This window comes from Neodiprion pinetum, chromosome 2, assembly GCF_021155775.2.
Source record: "Neodiprion pinetum isolate iyNeoPine1 chromosome 2, iyNeoPine1.2, whole genome shotgun sequence".
NCBI lineage: Eukaryota > Metazoa > Arthropoda > Insecta > Hymenoptera > Diprionidae > Neodiprion > Neodiprion pinetum.
In genome coordinates, this window is record NC_060233.1 from 42222570 (window position 1) to 42246289 (window position 23720).

Sequence of the window (23720 nt, forward strand, 5' to 3'; positions counted from 1 at the left end):
TGTTCTTATTATTGGTATTATTAGAAACGGTTTGTTGGTGAAAGTTAACCAATAATGTAAATAATCAATTGAGTATTTTATTGAATAGAGAAATTATACAGCATCATCTGCGGCAGCATTCGAGATGCGATGTAGTCAGTGATATATTTGCGATCTTGATTAATTTCTCTTATATTTCACTTGGAACGTGTTTGCACAATTAAAAAGAATGAAGAAACATTGAATACCATTGGAACGAAATAAAATGGCATTATAGTTAAAAAAAAAAAAAAAAACATTGTCACAATTGGAGAAGACAATATCGCTTGCTTGTCATTTCGTTATTTATACAAGGCTGACGTTAAAATAACGTCACTATAACGAAACATGATGGAAAAAATCGTTGCTGCACAATTTTAGAACGATTTTCAAGGAGTTGGCTTATCGAAATATGAACATGAAAATTTTTTTGTTACGATTTACTAGCTGAATTTCAGAAAATCCTGAAAATCGAAACAATAATGTTTCCTAAACGTGCATCGTTAAAGTAACAACGTTACTAACTTCAACCTCGTTCGTTATTCCGGACTACAATTATTTATTAATCACCGGAATATAATGGCAATACACAATTATATCGCTTTCAATCCAGATTTCTTTGCAATTGTCAGTGGTACAGGATGTAAAAAAAATTAACACCAACTCGTTAAAACTGTTTTGCAGGATATGATACAAACTGAAACGGTTATACATAGAACAGTGATATGAAAATGGACAAATCGATGCACGTTTTTTTTCTTCAAGTCAGTTTCTTTCGAGATAGAGCACGCCAAAGTTATTTTAATCATTGATAGGTGACGATATAATTTGAATTATGCGCAACAGCAGGTAAATTATCGTACATGTTATACGATGATGAAAACTTATTTTATTCCAGTTTATTAATATCGATGATGGTATAACTATTATTATTACTAAATCGTTATAAATTTACAATTTACACATTGTTTCCTTTACTTTTTGCAATAACAATATTACAAATAATTTTAAAAATCATTATAATTAAGTACAAATCGTTTTACAAAAGTGTCATGAACCAGGCATGATTCGTTATAGAGTTTTGAAATATAAAAAAAACTCTGTAGTGATGTAAAAAGGGGAGGGGGGGAGGGGGGGGGATGACGTAGATTACTACGTATATATTCCAAGATTATACTCGCTTTTATTATTATACGTTTGCGTTAAAATAATGAATCTATTTCGGAAATTGTCATTACCACTGTATGCAGCATTGATTATAACATACAATTATAAAGAATAAAATACCAAACAGTATGTTGTATACTACTATACATATACTTCGATACTATTTATTACAGAATTTGAGCAACCTTCGCGTGGTTAATTAGTTCGATGTTTATGATAATAATAAGTATTTATAATCATTCGTTCTATATATATATGTATACATATATAAATTATGATAATCAAAAATCATAATATTGATAAAAAAAAACAAAATAAAAAAAAAAATAGTAAAAATGAACGGTAAAAAAAAATAAAACAAAACCATAAACCCAAAGAATTAGGCCCGTTATAACGGAGAGCGGCATCTAACTTCAATTCAGTCCATTCGATTACGGCGAACTAACGTATCTATTTGCGTAATAATTTCCTATCGTGAAAAACTCGTACGTTCTAATATAAAAAGAGAGTAATTACATTTGTATAATAACCTGTGATCGAATTATAATCGTTTATAAATAAACTATACTGGGCCTAGTTCGGGTATTATACATATATATATATGCATATAATATGCACACCTCGGCAGCACTGCGTAACTCGCACATACACACTATAATGTATGATAACTAAATATAGATAACAAATAATATTATTGCAATACAAATTCCATTTCCAGAATTCATATGAATGAATAGCCTAATTGGTAATTTATCGCCGCTCCGTTAAATTCCTTGTAGAATTTAATTTAATTTTCAACCATTTTCTCGAATTCCATTTTCCGCTCTTTCTTTCTCTCTTCTCACTCCTCGACGAGATCAGTAGTTGTACGGGCCGTATTGGGAACCGTGATAATACGGCCCTGGATAGGCGGCAGGCGGGGGATAACCGGCGTATGCGTATTGTTGCTTTTGCGGATAAACTGTGAACATAATCAACGTATAGTTAATGACGATTATCTCCCTTGGAAATTTCTTTACTGTCTTATAATTGCAAATCGACCATGACCATGATTTATAATACTTTGCATCACGGAATACAAAAGTTTGAAGAAAATTTTGCAAAGAATAACAAAGAAAAAATATTTTTAAAGATACTCGCGTCTCTCCGTTTCTTAAATTTTGTATAATCGTTAATTTTATCTACTATTTTCGGGAAATTGTTTCGAATGACTTGAATAATTTGCATGATATTCGGTACTGCAGTACTGCAGTATAGATTTTCCCGCAGGCTTAGCAAGGTGTCAAGTCAAAACTTGGGAGAACAATAATAAATGGAAAGCCGTTTCTTCCTTTCTAATGAAACATTTGTCATTAACGCTTTAATTTGCAGGTGTTGATTTGTCGGAGAAGCAATTCAACTCGCAGCCTGAACGCGAAATTGAATTAGAACATTAAAAGAAGCAATAAAAGGGAAGAGCCCAGCGAGTCGAAATTCTTTTTGTCATAATATGTCAGTAAATTTGTATCCGGGTGAGAATCAATTCATTCTCTTTTGCGAATTATTATCACTAGTACATGCATAATATAGAGAAACGTTTTGTACAATATATACATGAAATGTAAAATCGATGCTCCTCAATGATTCTCATATGTATAATAAGAGAAGCAATTTGAGTAAACTGTTATTTACGATATTATACGTAGTATTATTTTAACGCTTTCGGAATAGAAAACTACGGAAAATCTTTGGAGTGTAAGTAGGTGGGTACCTTTATAGGTATGCTGATGGTGTATACTTAACGCCCCGGTAGCAGATATATATGTATATATATGTATATGTACACATTGATACAATATAATACGCGGTTAACGCTGCGCGCAGCTATATAAAGTCGAGATGCGATCGTCGGACGTAAAATGATATAGAAAGTATTCTATATAGAGCGTGACTCTGCTGCTTCAATAGTCATTTGAGATAAGCAGACCGTGGGATGAATGAAAAAAGTCTCACAAGTAATTACACCGGGACGCGAATTGTACACACAGTAAATAGCACGAGAAAATTCAAAACCGCATTCGCGCCGTCTCAAGTCATTTTGCATGCACGAAAATTGTGTGGTGTAAATGGCGTTTTAGGAAATTATTATACATATAGTTATAATTGTGCGTATTAAGAGTAAGCCGTGCTTATGCGTTTGGATGTATGTTATTCTTGATATTAAATGTGTAATATGACATGTGACGTATTCAATGCAATGTATGTACAAAAAATTACTACACAATATGACTATAATGTAACATTGTGTAACAGGTAAAAGTCAGTTCTTTGTACAGCCGTGATATAATAATGATCACGATGTTTTAATTACATGGAGTATTTATATTTATTGTTAAGAAAGCAGAAATTAGCTGACGAAGAACCATGATATCAGGGCAGGGGGTTTTCATAATTAAACGAACGTGTATGATTCGCCGAATTAACGATCGAGGCCTAATTGCATGATCCACGAAGTGTTCTACACTCTCCTGCAAGAGCCTGCGATAATTGGAGTTTGAATCACCTCAATATTCCGCAACCGGCGTTAAAACACTGAAGCAACCGAATTCGAGATTCTAATCATGTATTCCAATATAAGACGTGGTGCTTCAATCATTTCGCGGAGATTCGCAATTTCTCCTTGAGTTTATTTAGCAATCCCGGATGACTAGATTATATATTTCAGGATCTTCGGGGTGCACGCAGAGCTTAACTAATTATTCAATTTATCCAGACGTACCTGTATATGAAACACAGATCTAGAAAGTAAAAGTTCGCACTTACGTTGGTCAGTATTTTACTCAGAAATCAGGAAAAACTCTATTACTGCTACACACTAAAGTCTAAAGAGGAGAGAAATCATTTGAATGAATGGACGTTCGGGCTCAGTGAAATTTAAATTAAATCCAATCGACCATAGGCTATAATAATACCGGTGGTTACGGGAAATTAAAGAAACGAGAATCTGTTTTTCGCATAACCCAGTTTCGCAAGTTGTAAACTGTATAACGTATAATACGGAACAGCATTATATTTGTCTCAATCAACTACGCTATCTTTAAGATGACTTTAATTTTTATTACATTTTGTAGCCCGTTTACAAACGATGCAAAATACCTCGTCGATGAATAAGAACAAATCTCAATCTTTTCAGGAATTGAATAAGCTGATTGCAATCATTAATATGGTCAATAACGAATCACCTCGCAAACGTTTCGGTCAATCACTTGTGTCTAAATTTTTATTCTCATATCCCATGTGCACAAAAATTGAACTACAAAGATTACTTTTGAGCTTTCCGTAAAACAATTAATTCAAATGTACGAGCATCCTTGCATAACATAATTGATGCAAGTTCTTGCTAGCGATATTCTTTATACCCAACTTCATTAAACAGTTTACGTCAAGTCGGGTTACTGCGTATATACTATATATCTATGTACAGGCACAGGTATATAAAGTTTTCTACCAACATATTTTCGCGTCACAAATTCGGCTGTCTGTTCCACGAAGTCGTCGCTTGACGTATAATCAATACGCCTTTCGGTATGGGGTGGCATATCAGCTCCGTGTACATCGGTATCCATGCACAGCAGGGTGGTTCTTATTTAGCGTGTTCACGAATTTTTGCCGCCCCCATCCCCCAAATTAACTTGAAATAGTTGGAAATAAATTGTATAATTTTTCAGATTTTTACCTCAGCTCTAGGATAGTGCGCTTTGCGATTGAAGTTTGTTGTGGAAATAACGTGGGTAAAACGTTTCTTTTCCCGGTACATATTTTATTGTAAAAGTAACAATGGTACTAAAAATTTGGTAAAAATCTAATAAAATTAAGCAATTGTTCTGGAATTATTTGAAGCCGATTTAGGGGGTCGGGCGGAAAAACTTCAACACCCTAAATACGAACCACCCTAACGCACGAGCACCTGGATTTAAGATTTTCATTTCATCCCGTCTAAAGCCGCAAAAAAGCGTTGGCTTATATCCTTCGCCTTATAATCGTTCAAACATTACCGCACTATCCTTCCGACAAGAAAGACAAACTTACACTCGACTTTCGGAAAAGAGTGAAAAAAATAATCAAGCTACGCCGATAATTTCTTTACCCATCGTTTCTTTTTTCACGCTAGGTAAAATCAAATTGGCAAAGTACTCTAAATGTACGGTACCTACATACAGAAAACGATTGCGACGAGACACCAAAATAAGTATAAAAAAGTTTGTGCGATCGTATTACGAAACATTGCTCAGCATCGTTGTAACTATAATTGTACGGACGACGAAATTGTTTAGTAAAAGTGTAAGTCGCGTTTAATCTTTGTTTTTCAAACCATGCGATCACGTATTATGTCATTATTGCTACCGTCGTCGTAGGTAGGCAGGTAGGTAGGTGGGTAGATGTGTATAAAGTTAGTAAAAGCAAATTGTTATACCAGGCATGAGGTACTGCATGTTCATAGCCTCCTCTCGCAAGCGTTCGCCCCGCAAGCAAATGGCCGCTGCGCTAAACAGGATCGCGCTGACCAGAGACCAACCGACGCCGACCCAAGCGACGACGTACGACCAATCGTAGGACACTATCGAGTTGTCCTTCAATACCTAGAACGGTTAATTCAAGGGTGGATTATCGTTCGCGTCGGTTATTCCCACCTGGCATTATGTACTGGACATTCTGCGCCTGCTCCCGCGCTCGCTCCTTTCGCAGGCAGGATGCTGCAATTAGGAAAAGTGTCATGGCGGCCAAACATGTCGCCACCCCGAGCCACGCCAAGTAGAATGACCAGTCGTACCACTGCCCCACGTTATCCTTCAGCACCTGTTGATCATCATTTTGATTCACACCGCAGTCTCACCGTTGCGGGGATTTTTACTTTTCCGCATCACTTGTGTTTATGTGTGTATACGTGTATCCCTGGCCAATGAAAACGATAAATTTTGACGAAAATTAACTATTCTTTACCAAAAATTATACATGTATACAATTTTGTACGAAATGTTTCAAATTCTGTATAAAATCGTAGTAGTAGAAATTTTCACCAGGGATGTCATACATACGTGTGATCTCTGCAAGCTGCATGTTGACTATGCAGTAGCGCGAGACATCCTTGAATAAGAGTACGAATCAAGTATGACGTGAGCTTTTTTTAGAAGAGGAACGATCCGTGCGCCTGATTCAGGCAACCGGAGTTACAGCTCATGTTCAGGTTGAGCACCTTATCTCCCCACGGCCATCCCAAACCTTGATTCAACTGTTTCGACGATATTTGGAATGGCCGGTACGCGGTGCTCAACCTAAACATAAACTGTGACTCGGGTTGCCTCATTCAGGAGCACGATTCGTTCCGTTGTTAGAAAAACTCACCGCATAATATACTCTAATAATTTTCGCAAATCAATGGTAAAGATACGTAATCTTATTTATTCCCAAAACTAAAGAGACAGAATAATTTTCTCATCACCGCCTCCGTAAAGAGAGGTCAAAAGAAATTGTCGCGTAAAGAGGCAGACGTATATTGCGTCGAACCTTTCCGAAGTTCCTCCTTTTTTCCTTCGCTTTACGACAGAGATAAAGATATAACATTAAACGCGTATTTCTCCTCTCTAATGTCTGTGAGGCACCTCAAGTATCGTCACGCTTAGAAATCATTCAACGTTAGACGTAGGTATACAGGAATGTTTGACTAGGCCGTACTTCCTGCGACTCCTACGCTCAGTTTGACCTTGCCAAATAATAATTACGGAGAATATAGCACGCCAAGTTTTTTTAAATCTGTCTGTAAGGGCAAATATGCAGGGAAAAATTTTTGCTGCGTCGTATATTGCGGTGTAGCTTATTAACCCTAGAACGGTAACGTTATTTTGTTAGAGGGGGGAATGAGAGATTCTCTCGGGTACCCGAGAGATGGAATTTACGAGATTTGGGCGTTTTTCACCCCCCGTTACCGTTCCAAGGTTAAACAGTCAACCGTAAGTTCCTGTAAGAACGCTACGTGTGAACTGATAGTTTGCCGATTCGTTACTCACGTTGCTCCATTGCTGATAATATTCCTCACCGACGACCTTCTCCTTCTCATAGTACTCGACCCCGTGCCAAAGTCCCATACCACCAGCGCTCAAGAGACCTTCGATGTGTCGCGGGTAAATGAAAGAGAAAAATTCACGCTCGGGTAATTCGAGAAAGCGAAAATAATTGCTTCAGTGGTTAATTTGAACCTCATCAGAGCAATTCGATACTCACAGGCGAAGAGCATCAGAATAGCCGTCGCTGTTATGTTTCCTGGAGACCTTCGCCAGCAGCCAACAACTCCGGTCCAGAATGCGGAAAAGATTGCCAAAAATCCAACCATGAACAAGGCGATCACCGATCTGCCCATATCTGTAAAATTCAAGACGAACCACAACCGGCATACAAAAAATTGGAACAGCATTAAGCCCAGTAATTATAGTTTTATACAGTCACTTTGGGACAACGGCTCGTTCATCGATTATCGAGCCCAGCAACGCGTGTCTATGCAAAATTATGCTAAGTACGCTTATATATTTCATCTATTTTTTTACATTTTCTTCTCGGCAATGAAATTTTTATTTTTTTTTTTTCTTGTTCACTCTGCCAACCGTACAATAGTCTGCAGATTCTTTTTACTACCGTGCTTTCTAATATACCACGAAGCCTACCACTTCATGGACTGTAAAGTTTCTTTGTGAGACTCTTGCGTTACAGGTATACGAATTACATATATGTATAGATCAAATCTAGAGTCTAGTTTAGAAAGAAATTATTAATAATGGACGTCCTTGTTCTCCAAACACAGACCCAGGGTATGCCTTTCGGCTCGAGGCGTTGTTTCGGATTTAAAAAAAAAAGAGAAAAAGAAAAAAGGATTCAAAACGATAGAAGGATCGTGAAAGGTGCTTACGAAGGCGAGCTATAGCGTCGTCTGAGAAACCCCTCGTCTGGTTCTCCTCGTCCGGGATGAAGTAGTCGATATTCATACAGTGAGTTTCCACCGGGCTGAGGTAAGTCTCGACTGGAAAATGATAAAAGGACATACTTGAAACGTGCTGTTGGCCATGGCTATCATGAGAAATTGTGCTTATCGCTAAGTGTGCAATACGATAAGAAGAAACTGCAGCATTGTGATTCCTGAGATCCTTATATATACTCTTCGCTTCATAATGGATACGTATGTTGTAAATTTGATAGCGATATAACATATTACACGTCGATTTTTCGTGCGAGAAAAACAGGTTCGACGACACGTGCGCTCGATTTTGTCCCTGAAAATGGAACAAAACTGTATAACAATCAGCTACCATGGCCGACGAAAATATACTCGTAACGCGATCGTCTTACTGTGTTTTCATGTCTGTAAATAGTATTCCACAATTGGTTATAATGTGAAGTGTCACCGTCGTATCTCGGAATCACGGACCACTCGGAGTGGGATTCGAGCATTCCATTGTTAAGGTACAGTATTGTACCCTATTATCGCAGCGTGTCGTCGCCGTTGATCACGAGTCTTGCTTACTCCAAATTGTATACCCATAATACATCGTATAACCAGTACAGATACGCCTACGTGCGTATTCAAAGTTCAATACCATGAATCGGAGCAAAGCGGTTTTCAAAATAGCGATCAAAGCGCGCGTAACGTCTAGAGGACGGAAATTCGTGTTCCATGGCAAGACCAAACGAAAGTCCAGAATTCTGGCACAACGGTGAATCCATCAATATTTTATACTCCACAGGCCTCGATTGTGCGAAAAGTAGAACGAAGTCATTTTCGAGTTTCGCCATGGGTATAATCAGGTCGATGTACCTGAAAATTACGGTGGATTGAACGAGAAGGCACCAAAGTAAAACGAACGAAGTATATTGCGTAACTTAATAACTGGAGTTATCAGCGGTAATTTTTTTATGTCAAATACTGAACAAACAACAAGCAATCGTGATTTTCAAGTCTCTAGGGGAAATTTTTGGCTTCTGAATGTAACTGAAAGATCAGTTGGCTGCTATAATCGAGTATCGATTTGCCGGTAATTAAAGTGGGTGGAAGACGTCGTTGCCACGAAGCAACCGAGACGCACATTATGTTTACGAATAGGAACGATGTCTGCCTACGTCCGCATTACACGCAATCAAAGTTGAATTTCAATTGTAATGAAAATATCTTTTGCTGAAGCCACGTGCGTACCGTGCTCACATACGGTGCATTCTCTACAAATCGTACGATGTTTTTCTCGCTACTCGACTATTGTAGTAACCATTAGAAGTAATTACCCACGTGCCTCCTTCACGGTCGTTGTACAAACTTTTTGTCGCTGAAAGATACGATGTAAAAGTCGTACAACGTGAGTGCGTGCGGAGGGAAAAACGCAAATACACATAGCTACGCGTTTTCTTCATGAACCGAAGGACGCGATTTCACCCCGCTACTAACGGGGATAAGGACACTGGAACCTGCACGTCTTTCTGTACGATACTCACTCGTTGTTACGGTTTTATTTCGGAGCCCTCGACGCAGATCGAAGCAAACCTTTTTTATCGCAACATTTCTACGCTACTAGACTCATCGTTCCATTGTGTCTTACGATTCAAAGCGTTTCGGATCAAAGTGAGACTTCCATAAATTTGTATAAAAATACGTTCGCATGGTTCAGAAACAGCTGGAATAATATTTCTTGTTATTACACCTGCAGTTCCTCTTCGTTTCTCCGTTTCCGCCGAGTATGTGTAACGCGAGGAACCTCCCCAGGAGTCGGTAGCAATCGCTGTTCCGTCCTCTCGGCTTTTTGCCTTCCTTCCCATCAACTTATGGTCTAGTGTGGACTGCCGCTCAGGATACAGTTACGAGTCAATGCTCTGGTGCAGCCGTTTCTTTACGGACGGACACGTTCGGCTCGCCACAGCAGGTATATAATTCAAGTCGAACAATGATTCGCCGCCTTCTTCACGAGTCGGGATTTTACTCGTTTTCTTCAATCGCGGTACGCATTAGGGTGGTTCACGTTTCAACTTTTTTTTCAAGGTAACGCTCGAGAAATCTGTGACATTTCTCTCAAAAAAGTTAAAAAATGAACCACCCGAGCCTACATATTTCAAAATTTGAGATTATACGTGAATCAAGAAGCTGTTTTATTTTATCGGCTTTTGTATAATTGTGTATACATACGTGTACACATGTTCCCTGTAAAGGAGGTTCTAACCGAATCGTACGCCTAACGACATATACACGCGTAATAGGCATACGTGTACGTTCTCATGCCTGTGACGCGTGCGAATATAAACGAAATATGTACTTTCTTTTTCGGGTGTAGTGTAATGTGGGTCATCATGCACCGGGTATATTATACTGCACGTCGTTTCAATAAATTACTCAGCTATTCGCGGGCTCACGTTTGCGATTAACAGTATAACGCAATCGGCCGGAAACTCCTGCCGGAAGTAAGGAGACTCTGTACGATCCTATAAGGTGCGTTCGGTCAGGAAACGGTACCCGTCTATTTTGCATCGAATAACAATTTATTATTGTTGACGGGACACTTCGGAACCGCGCCATTGTAGTCGCCGTCGTCTACTAGCCGAACTCCCAGATCAATTCCCCAGGCGTTGTTATAATAGTTCCTTTCTCTCTCTCTCTCTCTCTCTCTCTCTCTCTCTCTCTCTCTCTGTCTCGGCGAGAATTGAGCAGAAACAGCATTGAATTGTTTGCTTGAATTTTACGTGCATACAAGAATTACCATATCGCGCATTATCCGTAAATTCTTGGATCACTTTGTCAATGAACGTAAAGACATTAATTCAATGTCTGCCTAATATACATCACGATGTCTCTGTATTGTTTCCTCTGCGAAAGGTGATTATTACACCTAAAGACAATAATCTAACTCCTAGAAATATAAACTTCTACCGTGTAAACGGAAAATATCGGCCACCGATCCATCGAACTCCTACTCCTACATACCATATTGTATCTGATTGTTTTTTAATCACATATAACACAACTTTCGGTTTCACATCCCGTATTCTTGTTCAAAAATTAATTAGAACGCTTCTATACGCCTCTCATTTCTCACTGCAATCAATTAAGACATGCCTTTGTAGCAGCAACAGCTGTATATTCGACGTAACGTGACTCGGTACCACTGTCTTTCACTGTATTGTAGGTATATCAGTCCAACAATCGGCGGGTTGCACGGCAAATCTATGTCCGTCTATAGCTGAAAGGTATACGAGCAATATGACGTCGAAGACACATTCTCTACAAGTGCCAGGGTGTTGAGAAACGGCGCTTGGATTCCGGAGCTTCGATATCCGAGACTTGGAGTAAACTATCGCAATAAGACGTGCCTTTATAATAACAAATCGTGGGATATTCAACCGCCTCCTGAATCTGCCGCCTTTCGTTCCCGCTTTCCAACAGAATACTCGATAAATTCAGTTCTCTGCTCTTGTATGCAATATATACATTCTGTACATTAACATATAACCGAAGAGTTTTTGCGGTTAAACCGCGGGAACGCGAAGCCTGGGTGAATAAGTGAATAAATTGGTTAAAATTGTGGCGATTTTACGCGTAGTTTGAACGGCTGAACGACCTGAAACGGATCAAAACCATGATGCTGCATGTATGTGCTTGAAAAATTGGAGGAAGTTTGAATCGCAAGTTGCATTTTATATGCTACAGCGGCAGAAAAAGCTCGACGACTTTTCTCTCGGTTCGTTATCGAGTAAGACTTGTTAGTCTTAGACACGTACTACGAATGTACCGAGTACCGTTTTGAGTCCAATAGCTCAACTGCGTGACGACAATTAAGCTGTTCAACTTGCGGTGTAGAACAGTTACGACACAGAGCAGTTATTACTCGGGTTGGCAAGCATGCGGAAGTACCGGTTCCCAAATCCCATAACGCCTTGAATCGTCAAAGCAACACTGTCGAATTGTCAGACTGCACCTGGCAAAACAAGAAACTACAACTCAGGTCTCCAACCAAAAACGTGCACAGATTTTTTTATACTGTTTCTTATAGATTTTTACTCACTGGAATCAGGAAAAAGTACTCAAAAAAAACTCCATCACGTCAGGTTTTTTCCTTTGAACTCGTGTTTGTAGTTTCATTTATAGCGAAAATCCCGTTTAACTCGAAATCTGGTAACCTGTATTCTTGATTCTGAAAATCCTATGCAAAAGTGATTTCTTATTTCTTGTTTAATCTTACAAGAAATATTGTTTGGTTCGTTGTAACAAAATGCTGGTGTTTTTCATTATTGTTAAGCTTTCTTTTTTTTATCCAAACACCGTGTATTTTGCAAGAATACCGTACGCGAAGAAGGGAAATGGAAGTTATCTGTCAAAAACATCCCATGCAGCTGAAATGAAATATTTTCTTGCAGACCTGTGTAATTCTTTCAAACCTTCCGAAACAACTTGCTTGTCTCATTGTCAAGATGAATACCTTAAGGAGCACGTACATACACGTAACATGCCTCTGTGTAACGCCGTGCGAAGTGTGTCGAGGCCGGATCTGACTATTGATCTATTTCCTGAGAAGAACAGCCGTTTAACTTCACTTTACGGAATTAATTACAAGGCATTGTTGATCACAATCGGAGATGCCGCGCGAACGGCACGTCTCGCAAACGTTTCCATCACTTTTTCTGTGACCCCTTTTCGCCCAACTATTCTCTCAGGAATAACAATTTTTAAGAAACTCTCGCCTCCCCGACACCCATGCAGAAATCACGATATGTGCGATGCAGATTTCGCCGTCTGATAACAATATGGGAACGCTTCTTTTTCCGTTTCTTCAAATTCACCATTTTCTAATTCCCAGGCACCGCCGTCTACCGTATTAATACGGCAATCCGACCCCGTCTCTTCACCTTGCCCATTAACCCATTACGTGAAATACTTTTCTACTTTTCAGAAAGGTAGATATAGAAAGTCGCGGTGAGTTAGGCGGAGCTGCACTGTTACCTTGAAAAAATAACGCCGAAGTCGAGGAGAAAAAGACAAAGAATATTAACCTCGTATTTCAGCCAGTTGCGAAGAAAATCGCCGAAATATTTCGCCATTTAATTCGCGGTTGAGCGCAGACACCGATCGTAATTATACAGATTAAATTGGGGGACCGATTAATTAATCGAAAGGATGCGTCGAGACCGGACCTCGCAAACTGCCGATACAACTGCGCGATTAGAGCCGAAAAACTCGTTTTGTGGATATCGTTACAGACTGTCGAGTAATAAACTCAAAGTGCGAAAGTGCTTGAGTTTTTAGGTTACAGTCGAAAGCTGGCTGAAATAATCTTTTTCGCGAGAATTCCACGCGTGCGATGCAGAACTGGAGAGAAAGATTGTATCGTACGTACTTGACTTCAACAAATTTTCGCCGATTAACTTGTTCGTGAAATTATACGAAAGCTAAGCTCCGTTTAGGATTTCACCCGATTCCAAGTTCCACCTGTATGAGATTTTACTTTTTTGCTACATTGTTCTACATTTTTATATCGATCGCGCAAAATCTATTCGCAAGCTTAAAATTTCACCACGCTGTACACGCCGAATAACCGTCAATTAAGGGGCGGGGTTGAAGTTTCGAATTCGAAAAGTTCCGATAACACCTAATTCCGAATTACTTGGTGGTGAAACTTGAAGTAAGGAGATGAAAATTTTACGAAACAACAAAGTTTCGAATGGTTGGAAAGCCGACGGTTTGAAAGTTCCTAAACGCACGATTTCGAAAATTCCAGTTCCGATAGGGAATAATTCCGATAAATAAAATCTACTTAGACAGCATAGTTTACTCAACGAGTGGGTGTAAAAAATCAGAAAAAGCGAAAATCAGAATGACCGGGATTCCGAACGTAAAAATGTCGAAAATCCAAAATAAAGAAAGATCAAAGTGGTGAAATTTCACCGTGCCAGAAAGTCACGGAACTGAAAATCTTCGATCATTCGGAACTTTCAGCGTCAGGTTTCGGACCATTCGAAATTTTGATGTTTCGTCAAAGTATGATTTCTTTACTTCAAGTTTCGCCACCAAAAATTTGAACTTTAGCGCTTTCGGAACTTTTCAAATTCGGAATTTCTCATATTTGCAATATTCGAATTCGGTGAAATAGCTTTGGGAATGAAACTGAAACTAATTTACGAAGTTGGTAAATTGAGGATGCGTTGCAATATTAGATTCTCGTCGCACCATCGGCGGTAAATCCGTCAAGTCCCTGAACACCACACAAAATCCTATTTGTGCTTGTAACTGTTTTTACTGCCTAATTACCCACGCACTAATTACCGCACAGCGTATCAATTAATGCAATATGTGAAATACGTCATATATAATGGACCTTCGTATAATCTGAGGGTGCAATCACGGCACGTATATCATCATACATTTTTAGTGGATATCCAAACGTGAAGGTAATTTATTTGTGAATGCGAATCGCATGTTCGTATAATTCGAAAAATGTTAGAATCTAAAGAATTCGCACAGAATCCTAATTGCAAAAAAAAAAAAAAAAAAAAAAAAAAATGAGATTGCGAATCTACGCATCGAAATTGTTCCGCACACTTCCCAATTGAAATTCCTACTGCTTCTTGGTTGTTGGTCGAACGGCATCGATAACTTTTTCTATGACGTTAAGAAAATAGTATGACTATTGTTATTTAATTACCCGTTCTTAATGATAGGTCGGACATTTCGTGACACAATTACACGCTGATAACAAGGCGGTAAATGTTCGCCTTGAACGGCGAGGGTCGATACGCGTCTCGACAATAACATTTACGAAATCCGACAATGAAACAATGTCGTGCAGGCCAATCCTAAGTAGATACAGGCACATAACGGTGTCGCGCATTGCTCCTGCAATTACCGCCTCGACAGTCATTGTACCCACACGTGAACGGCTTGTAATTTCACGAAACGGTGGATTTCTTCGTCCAACTGACCATGGAGGCCATAATTCGATACTCGGGCATGAATCGCGAACCGGGAAATCGGTGATCGGCGGAAAATCTATTCGCCTTTACGTCCCTCGGCTGCAGTTTTTTCTCTATCTTTCTCGCGCCGCACCATCAAAAGAAAGTCCGTTACAAATGGCAATTTTCCTACAATGTGTTATTACATGAAACACGAAGACGAGACTTTGCAGGTTGCAGTCTCTACAAAGATAAGCGTACCAGTTATGAGTACCGGTTACGTCTAGACCCAATTCTTGACCCTTTTATTTAAAAAAATATTTGGAATTTATTGATCAACCTAAAACCAATTACTAGAGACTTAGAGAGTGTAAATTTATTCTTAGGTAACTTTAGAAATAAGGATCAAACATGTATACACAACCAGAAAAGGTCAATAATTTGGACAGAGTCGATAATTGGTACACTTATCTTAGATCGTGATCAACTCTCAGCTCCGCGTCTATCAGCCACTTACCAGTCGGTGGTCTCTCCTTCGGATAACATATCCTGAAGAGTCCCTGAGTCCTTGTGTAGTAGTAAAACTTGGAGTTCATCTGGTCAACCAGCTGCATACTCTGCTCTCGATTCTTCGCGGCATATTGCTGAAAAAAAAAAAAATCTTGCATTGATTACAGCTGCCTCATTTTGGAAGCCATTGCACTTCTCAAAGGAAGAAACCGGCTTTTCTACTCACAATCAGGACCGATCAATCAATCGGCTTGATTCATTTCGTTCCTGTTCGAAGAAGTTGGCTTTTAAAAACATTGGTATGTTTTATTCACAATCGTTACGGTTTACCAAATTTGATACAATTCTGACGGTGCGTAGTAACGATTTTTTTTTAAACACACATCGCTACAGTTACGTTACTAACTTCAATCACATGAAATGTTTCAGCCATGCTTCGAACTGTTGGAAAAACCTGGATCACTTTGATGGTTGGGAAGAAATTTGCGATGCGCGTTCACGTCACTCGCGTTATCCAATACCTGTCACAATGCGGTTTGAAATTCTATCGGTGTAGGTGTAACAAATGGGCCTCAGTCAAGTCGCCTAGCACCATCGTTCGTTCTCTTGCCTCGCTAAATCGTTTACTCATACTCCAGCACGTTAGATGAATAGCAAATTTTCCCGCACTTGTCGCATACAAAGACGTATAATCTTGGTCTGTGGAACTTTACTACCGAGTAACTCCGCGTTGTACAATGCGATGAGGAAAAAAAAATACTCGTGTCGCAGAAGTTCCCGCGCCAAACTTCAACAACTTTATTATCAGGGAGTTCACGGGTCATGTTCTGTCAACTACGGAATGACGTTTACTAACGTGACTTTGGCCTGCGGTTACGTAAATCTCGGTAAATGACATCAGGCTTCAGCCATCGTTAGTCAGTCCGATTCGTGGCCATGGGATTATAAAACGTCGATGCCATTCGCGCATGAAATATACTGTGAAAGTAGATAACGGCAGAAATTCCGTTCTTCCTTCTTTCCTTCTATAAATGAGGATTGACTATTTTTGCTAACTCCCGTTTATTGTTAGTGTGAACCGTACTTTTCTCACGCTCAATACCGTCTTCCTCGCCATTTTCTTTCATTCTTATTACAGGTATTATGGGCAAAAGGTACGATCCTTCGGATCTGTCGCACTTTCGAAATTCTGCATACTTGTGTGAAAATATCAACATCGCGGTAAGAAATAAATCTTCAGGAAATTCTCCCAGCAGGTGAAATCGATGATTTGGATATTTTATCATCCCGCAGATCGAATGCTGCTCAATTGCAGGTAATGGATGAAACGCGACTTGGTCACGCGACTAATGAATGTCCGACTCGCAACGCTTCTCCAGCCGGCCGGTTACTGACCCGCTGACCCGTCGTCTTCGTCGGCATAATGAAACGTAAACATCCCAAGTATCCGGGGAGCCGACATTCACCGGAGATTTCCGTTCTCCAAGGACCGCGAACGACCCTCAGCTTCCGGTTGCGCGTAGCTCTGTCATTATTTTCAAAACTCTTCGTATCTGATCGACAAACGAGATATTTATCACAGCATAAGCAGAGAGTGTCAAGTAACTGAGTGAATTCTAGATAAAAATCATCAGTTCGGTAAGAAATTCTGATGGGTTAACTTTTTAATTATTCGAATTCGTCGTCAAAACGCCGGTGGTGTCAGTTTTTCAGAAACGAGGACTACTGAGATAATTCTGCTCGTCCGAAAACCAGCTGCAAGATTAACCATGATGAATCAGAATTTACTTTCTGCCGAAAGGATGAGAACCAAGAACGCGTAAGATATTGTTCAAAACCGAAGTGATGCTGTGGATATTTTTAAGCTCATGATATGATTTCTGACGGATGTTGATCATTTCAGAGATGATGCAGGTAATGTGCAAAAGATCAATTCCGAAACGGTCGTGGATTTATAAAGCATCAACACCCAGCTGCCCGGTGTAAGCGGCTCTTTGAAAAAGAGAGTCAGTCTCGTGTTTCCGCCACTGCTGCTTTCACAGTTTAGTTTCACCGCGATGAGGAGCTGGCGCTCGACTAGCGGAAGGTAAGACGACGACGACGATGACGACGATGTCGGAAACCTGCTGAGGCAGCAGCGAACTTTTCTCCTCCTCACTTGCCTCGCTCAATGCGCAGGGTGACCGATTTCTTTGACACACAAAATGATGATATTCATCCTTGCCTTGCTCGGCAAATATGTACATGGTAAAACAGGCAGAAATAGATTATCCGAATCATAGACTGATCGAATGATAAATTTACGTTTTCTTAATTATTGTTCGCACAAATTTTTCACGCTATCTATAATTTTACAGATTTTACTCGACCGTCTCTCCTCAAAGGTCTGTAATTGAGTTGTCTTTTTTTTTTTTTTTCTTTTATTTCACCTGTATAAGAGAAATGGAGGTTTCATTTCCTGCCTCGCTAGTATTCGCAGGATATTAGTTTCTGTATATATGCTCGATGAAAGAAGAACCGAGTCTCTTCTAGGCTGTGACGCGTAGTAATATTATCCCTCACACGCAGGTTATAAAGCTGAAACGTAATTACAGTGTTGTACAGGTCGTATAAATAACGAAAGTGAACGTGTACATTTTACACGAGAATTAAAATACTGGTTACGACTACATCTATCTATTTATCATTTTACAAGAAATTCAATTCTTTACAGATTTTGCGCAATTAATCCAGCAGCATTTTCGAACCCCTACGACGATCAGTGAAGAATTTTCTTTCTCCGCCAAGAAACTGGCTTACATTTTTTGCAACACTTTGAACTTTCCCCTTGTAGGTATGCCACTCTCGGGTCAGACGTTAAGGAATTTTCAACTTCTGTAGCACCGGCTCAAAATAACTCTTCAAATGCGAATTCTGCCGTGCAGTTTCTTCCGTCATATAAATATGCTTGCCGTACTCCAATGCAGCCTTGCAATGCTGGCAACAGTACTTTGCATTGTTTCCTCTCCAGCGTCAGCTGGTTGCGTAAAATCGGCTGCTGATGACATTTCCATCGACATTTGTGCTCTCTGTCGTTTGATTCAATTAGAATAGTAGCGTATGGAAGGTACAGTCAGGTTAAAAATGTGTCGCGACAAAAACGAGAGACAAGAAGGATGCAAAAAGTGCAACCAGAGCTGATCGATTTAGACTTATTGTTAGTATTGGAGTCTATTTCTGAACTGTTAAATTTTCTCTCAGAATTTTGTTCAAGTCGTAACGTAATATTTCGTACAGTAACAACGTTCAAAAATTTCCCGAGGTCCGGATAACCCCGTGTAAGTAACGCCAAAGTTTCCATAGGTGTAATTGACTAGGATTAAACGCAGATCTAACTCAAGCGATACTTTTTTGACCCGACTATTCGTTCGTTCCGTACATCCTTAGTCATTAAGATAGCACCGGAAATGCAGCACAGATTCCAGTTCTTCCAACTGTATTTTCCCGTGTTGCAAAACCAGCGATAAAGGGCATCAGAATCTACCGCACTTCCTGCAGCAGTCTCTCCGCCATGCAGGTGCGGAAAAAATGCATCAACGCGATATCGGTTAGATGCCTCGTATATACATACATATATATATATATATATATGTATATGTATGTATGTATGTATACGTATATGTGTGCGGAAGGTATACCTGCGGTTATTCTCACACTCCTCTCAACCACTCCGAACGACCGACTCGTTTGCTTCGTTCTTACACGTACGTACAGTGGAAATAACTGTACTCCGGGCATTGAAACTACACGAGCAAAAATCGGCAGGGTACGATGCAGAAAATACCAAGGCGTTCGGGTCCGCACTCGCCATTAACTCACGAAGGTCACGTATTTATCTTTGTGATTTTCTTGGTTTTTACTTACTTACCTTGGTTTTTACTTACTTTAATTATCTACCGATAATGCAGCGGATAATGTAGGCAGTATTCGTTTGTCGAGGAAACTAAATACTTTCTTCTTACGCTTCTGACTCATCGTGTCAAATTCCAAGGAAGAAATGTTTGTTCTCACATTCAGTGCGAAATACCAACGATCTATCTACGTCACTCGATGACCGTATTTAACCGGATTTTGCGGGTTTTCGCGATGCTCGAGAACTTGCAACATCGTGTGCGCAAACAGCGTGTATTATTAAGAAAAATGTTGGTCTGGGTACGATTTATACGAAGATGCGAATCGCATACGGTAATAATTAAATATAATTCGGTCACAGCGCTATGAACTAGACTAAACTGAAACGGTATAATATAAAAATACGGTGATCGTTGCAAGCTCGTAATTACAGTACGCTTTACGATGTGTCCTTAATTTTTAAAAAAATCGCGATTTGCGCTCTCGGCTGGAATTTTTATACACATTATATACCTAATATAAGTATAAATTCGTTTTTTCTCCTCGACCTTCTTATACTTTCAAACCGCAATACGTGTGTCGATGATATATCCCAGTTTGAGTATAAAAAGTTTCTCCTTTCCCACGAATTTCCCGCTGTACAAGCAAAGGATCGTCGTTACGACTCTGCTCGACTCGCCGAGTGGTGCTTAGCTCAGGCTCAGAGACACAGACTATTAAAAAACGGGTTTGCCTTGTTGAGTTTGCAGTCAGCGGCGTCACGGATTCCATTGTAATAACGTAGTCTCATTATACGATTGGCATCACGGAGAAATTCACCGAACAACAACAACACCATTTTGTCTATGGTTTCATCAAATGCGCTTTACGAACGTCGCCGTCCTGGTGAAAATTTCTACCGCAGACTAGAAATTTGAATATTTCGTATTGCTCCGTACAAAATTGTAAATATGCATAATTTTTCATAAAGAATCGTTAATTTTCTTTAGAAAATTTTATCGCCTGGTAGACTTCTTAAAAATTACAAATTTCATGAATATTGACCAAGTTTTTATGAAAAACTATACGCATGTTTACAATTTTTCACGAAATAACACCAAATGTTCCAGTATTTCGAAAAATTTTTAGAAAATCGTAGAAATCATTTTCACCGAGGGGTCACTCATAAAAGTACAGTCGTGCACATGGGTATAAAACGGTAAAAAAAAAAAACAGTCCACTTTTTCATCCGTTTTGCACCCTCGCTCACTTCTCCCTGCATTTCGCGGTGCACGTAAACGCTAGATGTCCAGAGGTAGGAGTGTAACATTATTACACCCACATCGCTGCATCGCAGAGACGCCTGAGTATGCGTGAAAGTGTGTTCCATGGGTGCGGCTGAGCTGGAATGTGAGTCTTACTTCACCTACACACCGTTGACAAACATGTTCGAAAATGTGAGAAAGAGAAAAAAAAAAAGAAAAAAAGTGTCGGCGAACATCCGTACGATCACCGCGGTCCCGCTTCGTCGGTGTTGATTTTGATTAGACTGTCGCTGGACGCATTCCACCGAACATAATTCCTACCCAGGGCGAAGCTCTTCAGGCGGAGGTGAAGAAGCGGCGTAAGCAGTCGATTCTTCATCGGCACACAACTGTACGCAGTTGCAAGTCTTGCAACAACCTGCGCAGGTAGCGATCGGGCAAGTTTTTGTACCTCGTAGAGGGACAGACACGCGGCCTGATCGTCGACATGTTGAAAGTGCGAATATCCCGTCGCATGACCTCACCGAGTAACGTATAGGTATATAATGTGTACACATGTAAATTGTAAATCAGCAATTGCAAATGGAATGCAGATTTCCGTCTCCCCTTCAGCTTATACGGTCATTTTTTGTTTTCATCCCAACAGCTGGTTTCGAAACGTTTCGAAAGTGATCGGTTAAAAACGGTCGCCTTTTTACCACCGCCGAGGGGAATAATTGGAAAATTTTCAACAAACCTGTATTTGGGCTCGCTTCACCTCGGTGTAGAGCCAGTTGTCCGTAGAAAAGGCGATCGCCAGAAGAGCGGTGGCGATGATACCGGTGATGGTAGCCAGAGAAAGAGTCACCGCGGAACAAGGCATTTTTAGGTTTACTTATTTACTTTCCTTTCGAAACGAAGTTGAGATTTAATTCACTTCACAGTACGAAACCGACGAGAATTAATAAGAACGGATAAAAGGTGTAATTCCGTCTGACGTTGCAGCGATCCGAGGATCAATCGATATTACGATCCTACTTACGTACGATCGACGTTACTCGTTATCAATTCACACCGATATTCGCGGTTTTTACAATCTCGTCGTCGTGAGAATTTATCCCTCATCTGTCCTCGCGTTTCAGATTCTCTCCCTGTTCGTTTTACTAAAAAATCACCTCCTCTCCTTCCGCCTCTATTCGTAAATTAATTAACACTAGTCAGTCTTTGTACGAGAACAAGGTCCGTGCGCTATCCTCGCGTAGCATAGCGTTCCTTCGACGGCACTAACCAGTAACCAGTAACCAAGCACTCACTGCGCGACTCTGCCTTCCTTAGTGCCTGCAGCTCGCACTAACGAGTAACAACCGCGATGGAGAAAACCGAGGGGCCCGCTCGTCCGGAGGTCTGCCTACCTGCCTGGCTGGCCCAGCTTGGTCCGTAGGTAAGGCCCAAAGTGGGGGCGAATCGCTTGCGGCAACAGGTATGCATCTGTCTATGTATCGGAGGTACAGGCGTAGCATGAATAGTATCCGGGGGAATACGAGTGGAGCGAAGGCGTAAGTGTGCGGGGTTCTCAACCTTCGGCTCTTCGATCTTCGTCCGTCTTCGTCATTTTTCGACTACCTAGAGTTTAGGAGTGAACGATCCTGTAGGTGCGGGAAACAGGTTCGGCCGCCGATTTCCACCCGGCGGTCTTTCTCTCTCTCTCTCTCTCTCTCTCTCTCTCTCTCTCTCTCTCTCTCTCTCTCTCTCTCTCTCTCTCTCTCTTTCTCTTTCTCTTTCACTTTGTCCCTGATCTGCAGATTGCCCTATAATAAGTAAACTCACGCGGAGCGAGATTATCGCGATAAGCCAACGCGAACACGTGTAATAGAAACTAGTAATAATCTCGGAATGTGCTGCTGTACGATTATTCTTCGTAGAACATGTAATTGCGGATCGGGTAGAGTTTCGAGAATCGGATCGTCTTTCCAAACGAAATTGCCTCGGATGATCGCACACCTTGCCGCTGGGCGTTGTAACAAACCTGTTAAAAAAAACTTTCAACCATAACACATAGATGCGAAGCGGGCAGCTGACCGCCTGATGGAATTATTTGATCCGGTTTGACTCCGTTCCTTCGTCATTCCTAAGCGGGCTTGTTTCTCGAGTCTTTTCAATGCTCCCAATAACTTCGTCGCATAACTTGTTTATGACATTTCAGGCCACCCGTTGTACCTGCTCCGTTTATCCGACGTATTTCCCGATACCTACTGCTTATACCTGCCCTACCCTCTGCCTGGGATTCAAATGTGTAGATCCTTAAGTTTCCGGGCCACTGGCAAAATACCTGTTAAACTCCAGTCGACGAATCAGCCTCTTGATGCGGGTATCAGATCCTGGGTATTAGTGTAGTTTGCACGATTGCGAGGTAGACGAGTAAGCGCATCAAGTTTTCGATGAAATCAAGTAACAGGACAATGACTTTGTGATTTTCTCGGAGTAAAATACAACAGGCAATGACAGTACGCTACACTCTCGTATTATTGATTCAATTTATTAGGTGTTGGAATTAATTCGTAGCGTTTTTTTCACGAATACAGACGTGTAAAACTGTACGAATTCAATTGCAACGCCTAATATGTAAAACAGTATACTGACTTTCCGTTAATCAAACTCTGCAATCCGGACATATAATTATCATTCTTCACACACGTTTCAGCCATAAATTTTACAAGGTCGTACATGTATACAGGAAGTATAACGTGGCCAAACACGACGGAGAATTTCTCTATTGGTGATGCAAAGTCCTCATCGCTTATAGTTAAGGGGGACATTAAAATTTAAAGAAAATAATCCACGGTTCGATTACAAATCGCGGTTGCTTTCCCCCCGACAATTTTCTCTGTCGCGATAATTACCAAAGTTCGCCGTTGTCTCGTATTTCTCCCCGATGTAAAGAAGGGCGGAAAACTTTGTTCAAACTTC

General features: G+C 40.3%; 1 protein-coding gene across 3 annotated transcripts; it reads right to left on the reverse strand.

Moving 5' to 3' along the window:
- Positions 1–692: 692 nt before the first annotated feature.
- LOC124212596 (transmembrane protein 114) lies at positions 693–22164 on the reverse strand. Of its 3 annotated transcripts, none has more exons than XM_046612791.2 (7): positions 21511–22164; positions 15647–15773; positions 8123–8233; positions 7444–7581; positions 7230–7327; positions 5639–5804; positions 693–2146 (listed from the first exon to the last, which is right to left on the reverse strand). In XM_046612791.2, the coding sequence occupies exons 1-7, from the start codon at positions 21634–21636 to the stop codon at positions 2043–2045; spliced, it is 870 nt and encodes a 289-aa protein (XP_046468747.1). In that variant the 5' UTR covers positions 21637–22164; the 3' UTR covers positions 693–2042. The 3 variants fall into 3 exon arrangements, with proteins under 3 accessions (XP_046468747.1, XP_046468746.1, XP_046468748.1); XM_046612790.2 differs by lacking the exon at positions 5639–5804 and adding an exon at positions 5856–6021; XM_046612792.2 differs by lacking the exons at positions 5639–5804; positions 21511–22164 and adding exons at positions 5856–6021; positions 15866–16013.
- Positions 22165–23720: the final 1556 nt, after the last annotated feature.

What these genes read in the sequence shown, in the direction of transcription:
- LOC124212596 (XM_046612791.2), bottom strand. Translation starts at nt 21,636, where the DNA reads ATGCCTTGTTCCGCGGTGACTCTTTCTCTGGCTACCATCACCGGTATC. An exon ending in CGACGCTATAGCTCGCCTTC is followed by an intron (nt 7,582 to 8,122) that starts GTAAGCACCTTT and finishes TGAATTTTACAG; the next exon opens with ATATGGGCAGATCGGTGATC. An exon ending in TATTCTGATGCTCTTCGCCT is followed by an intron (nt 7,328 to 7,443) that starts GTGAGTATCGAA and finishes GACACATCGAAG; the next exon opens with GTCTCTTGAGCGCTGGTGGT.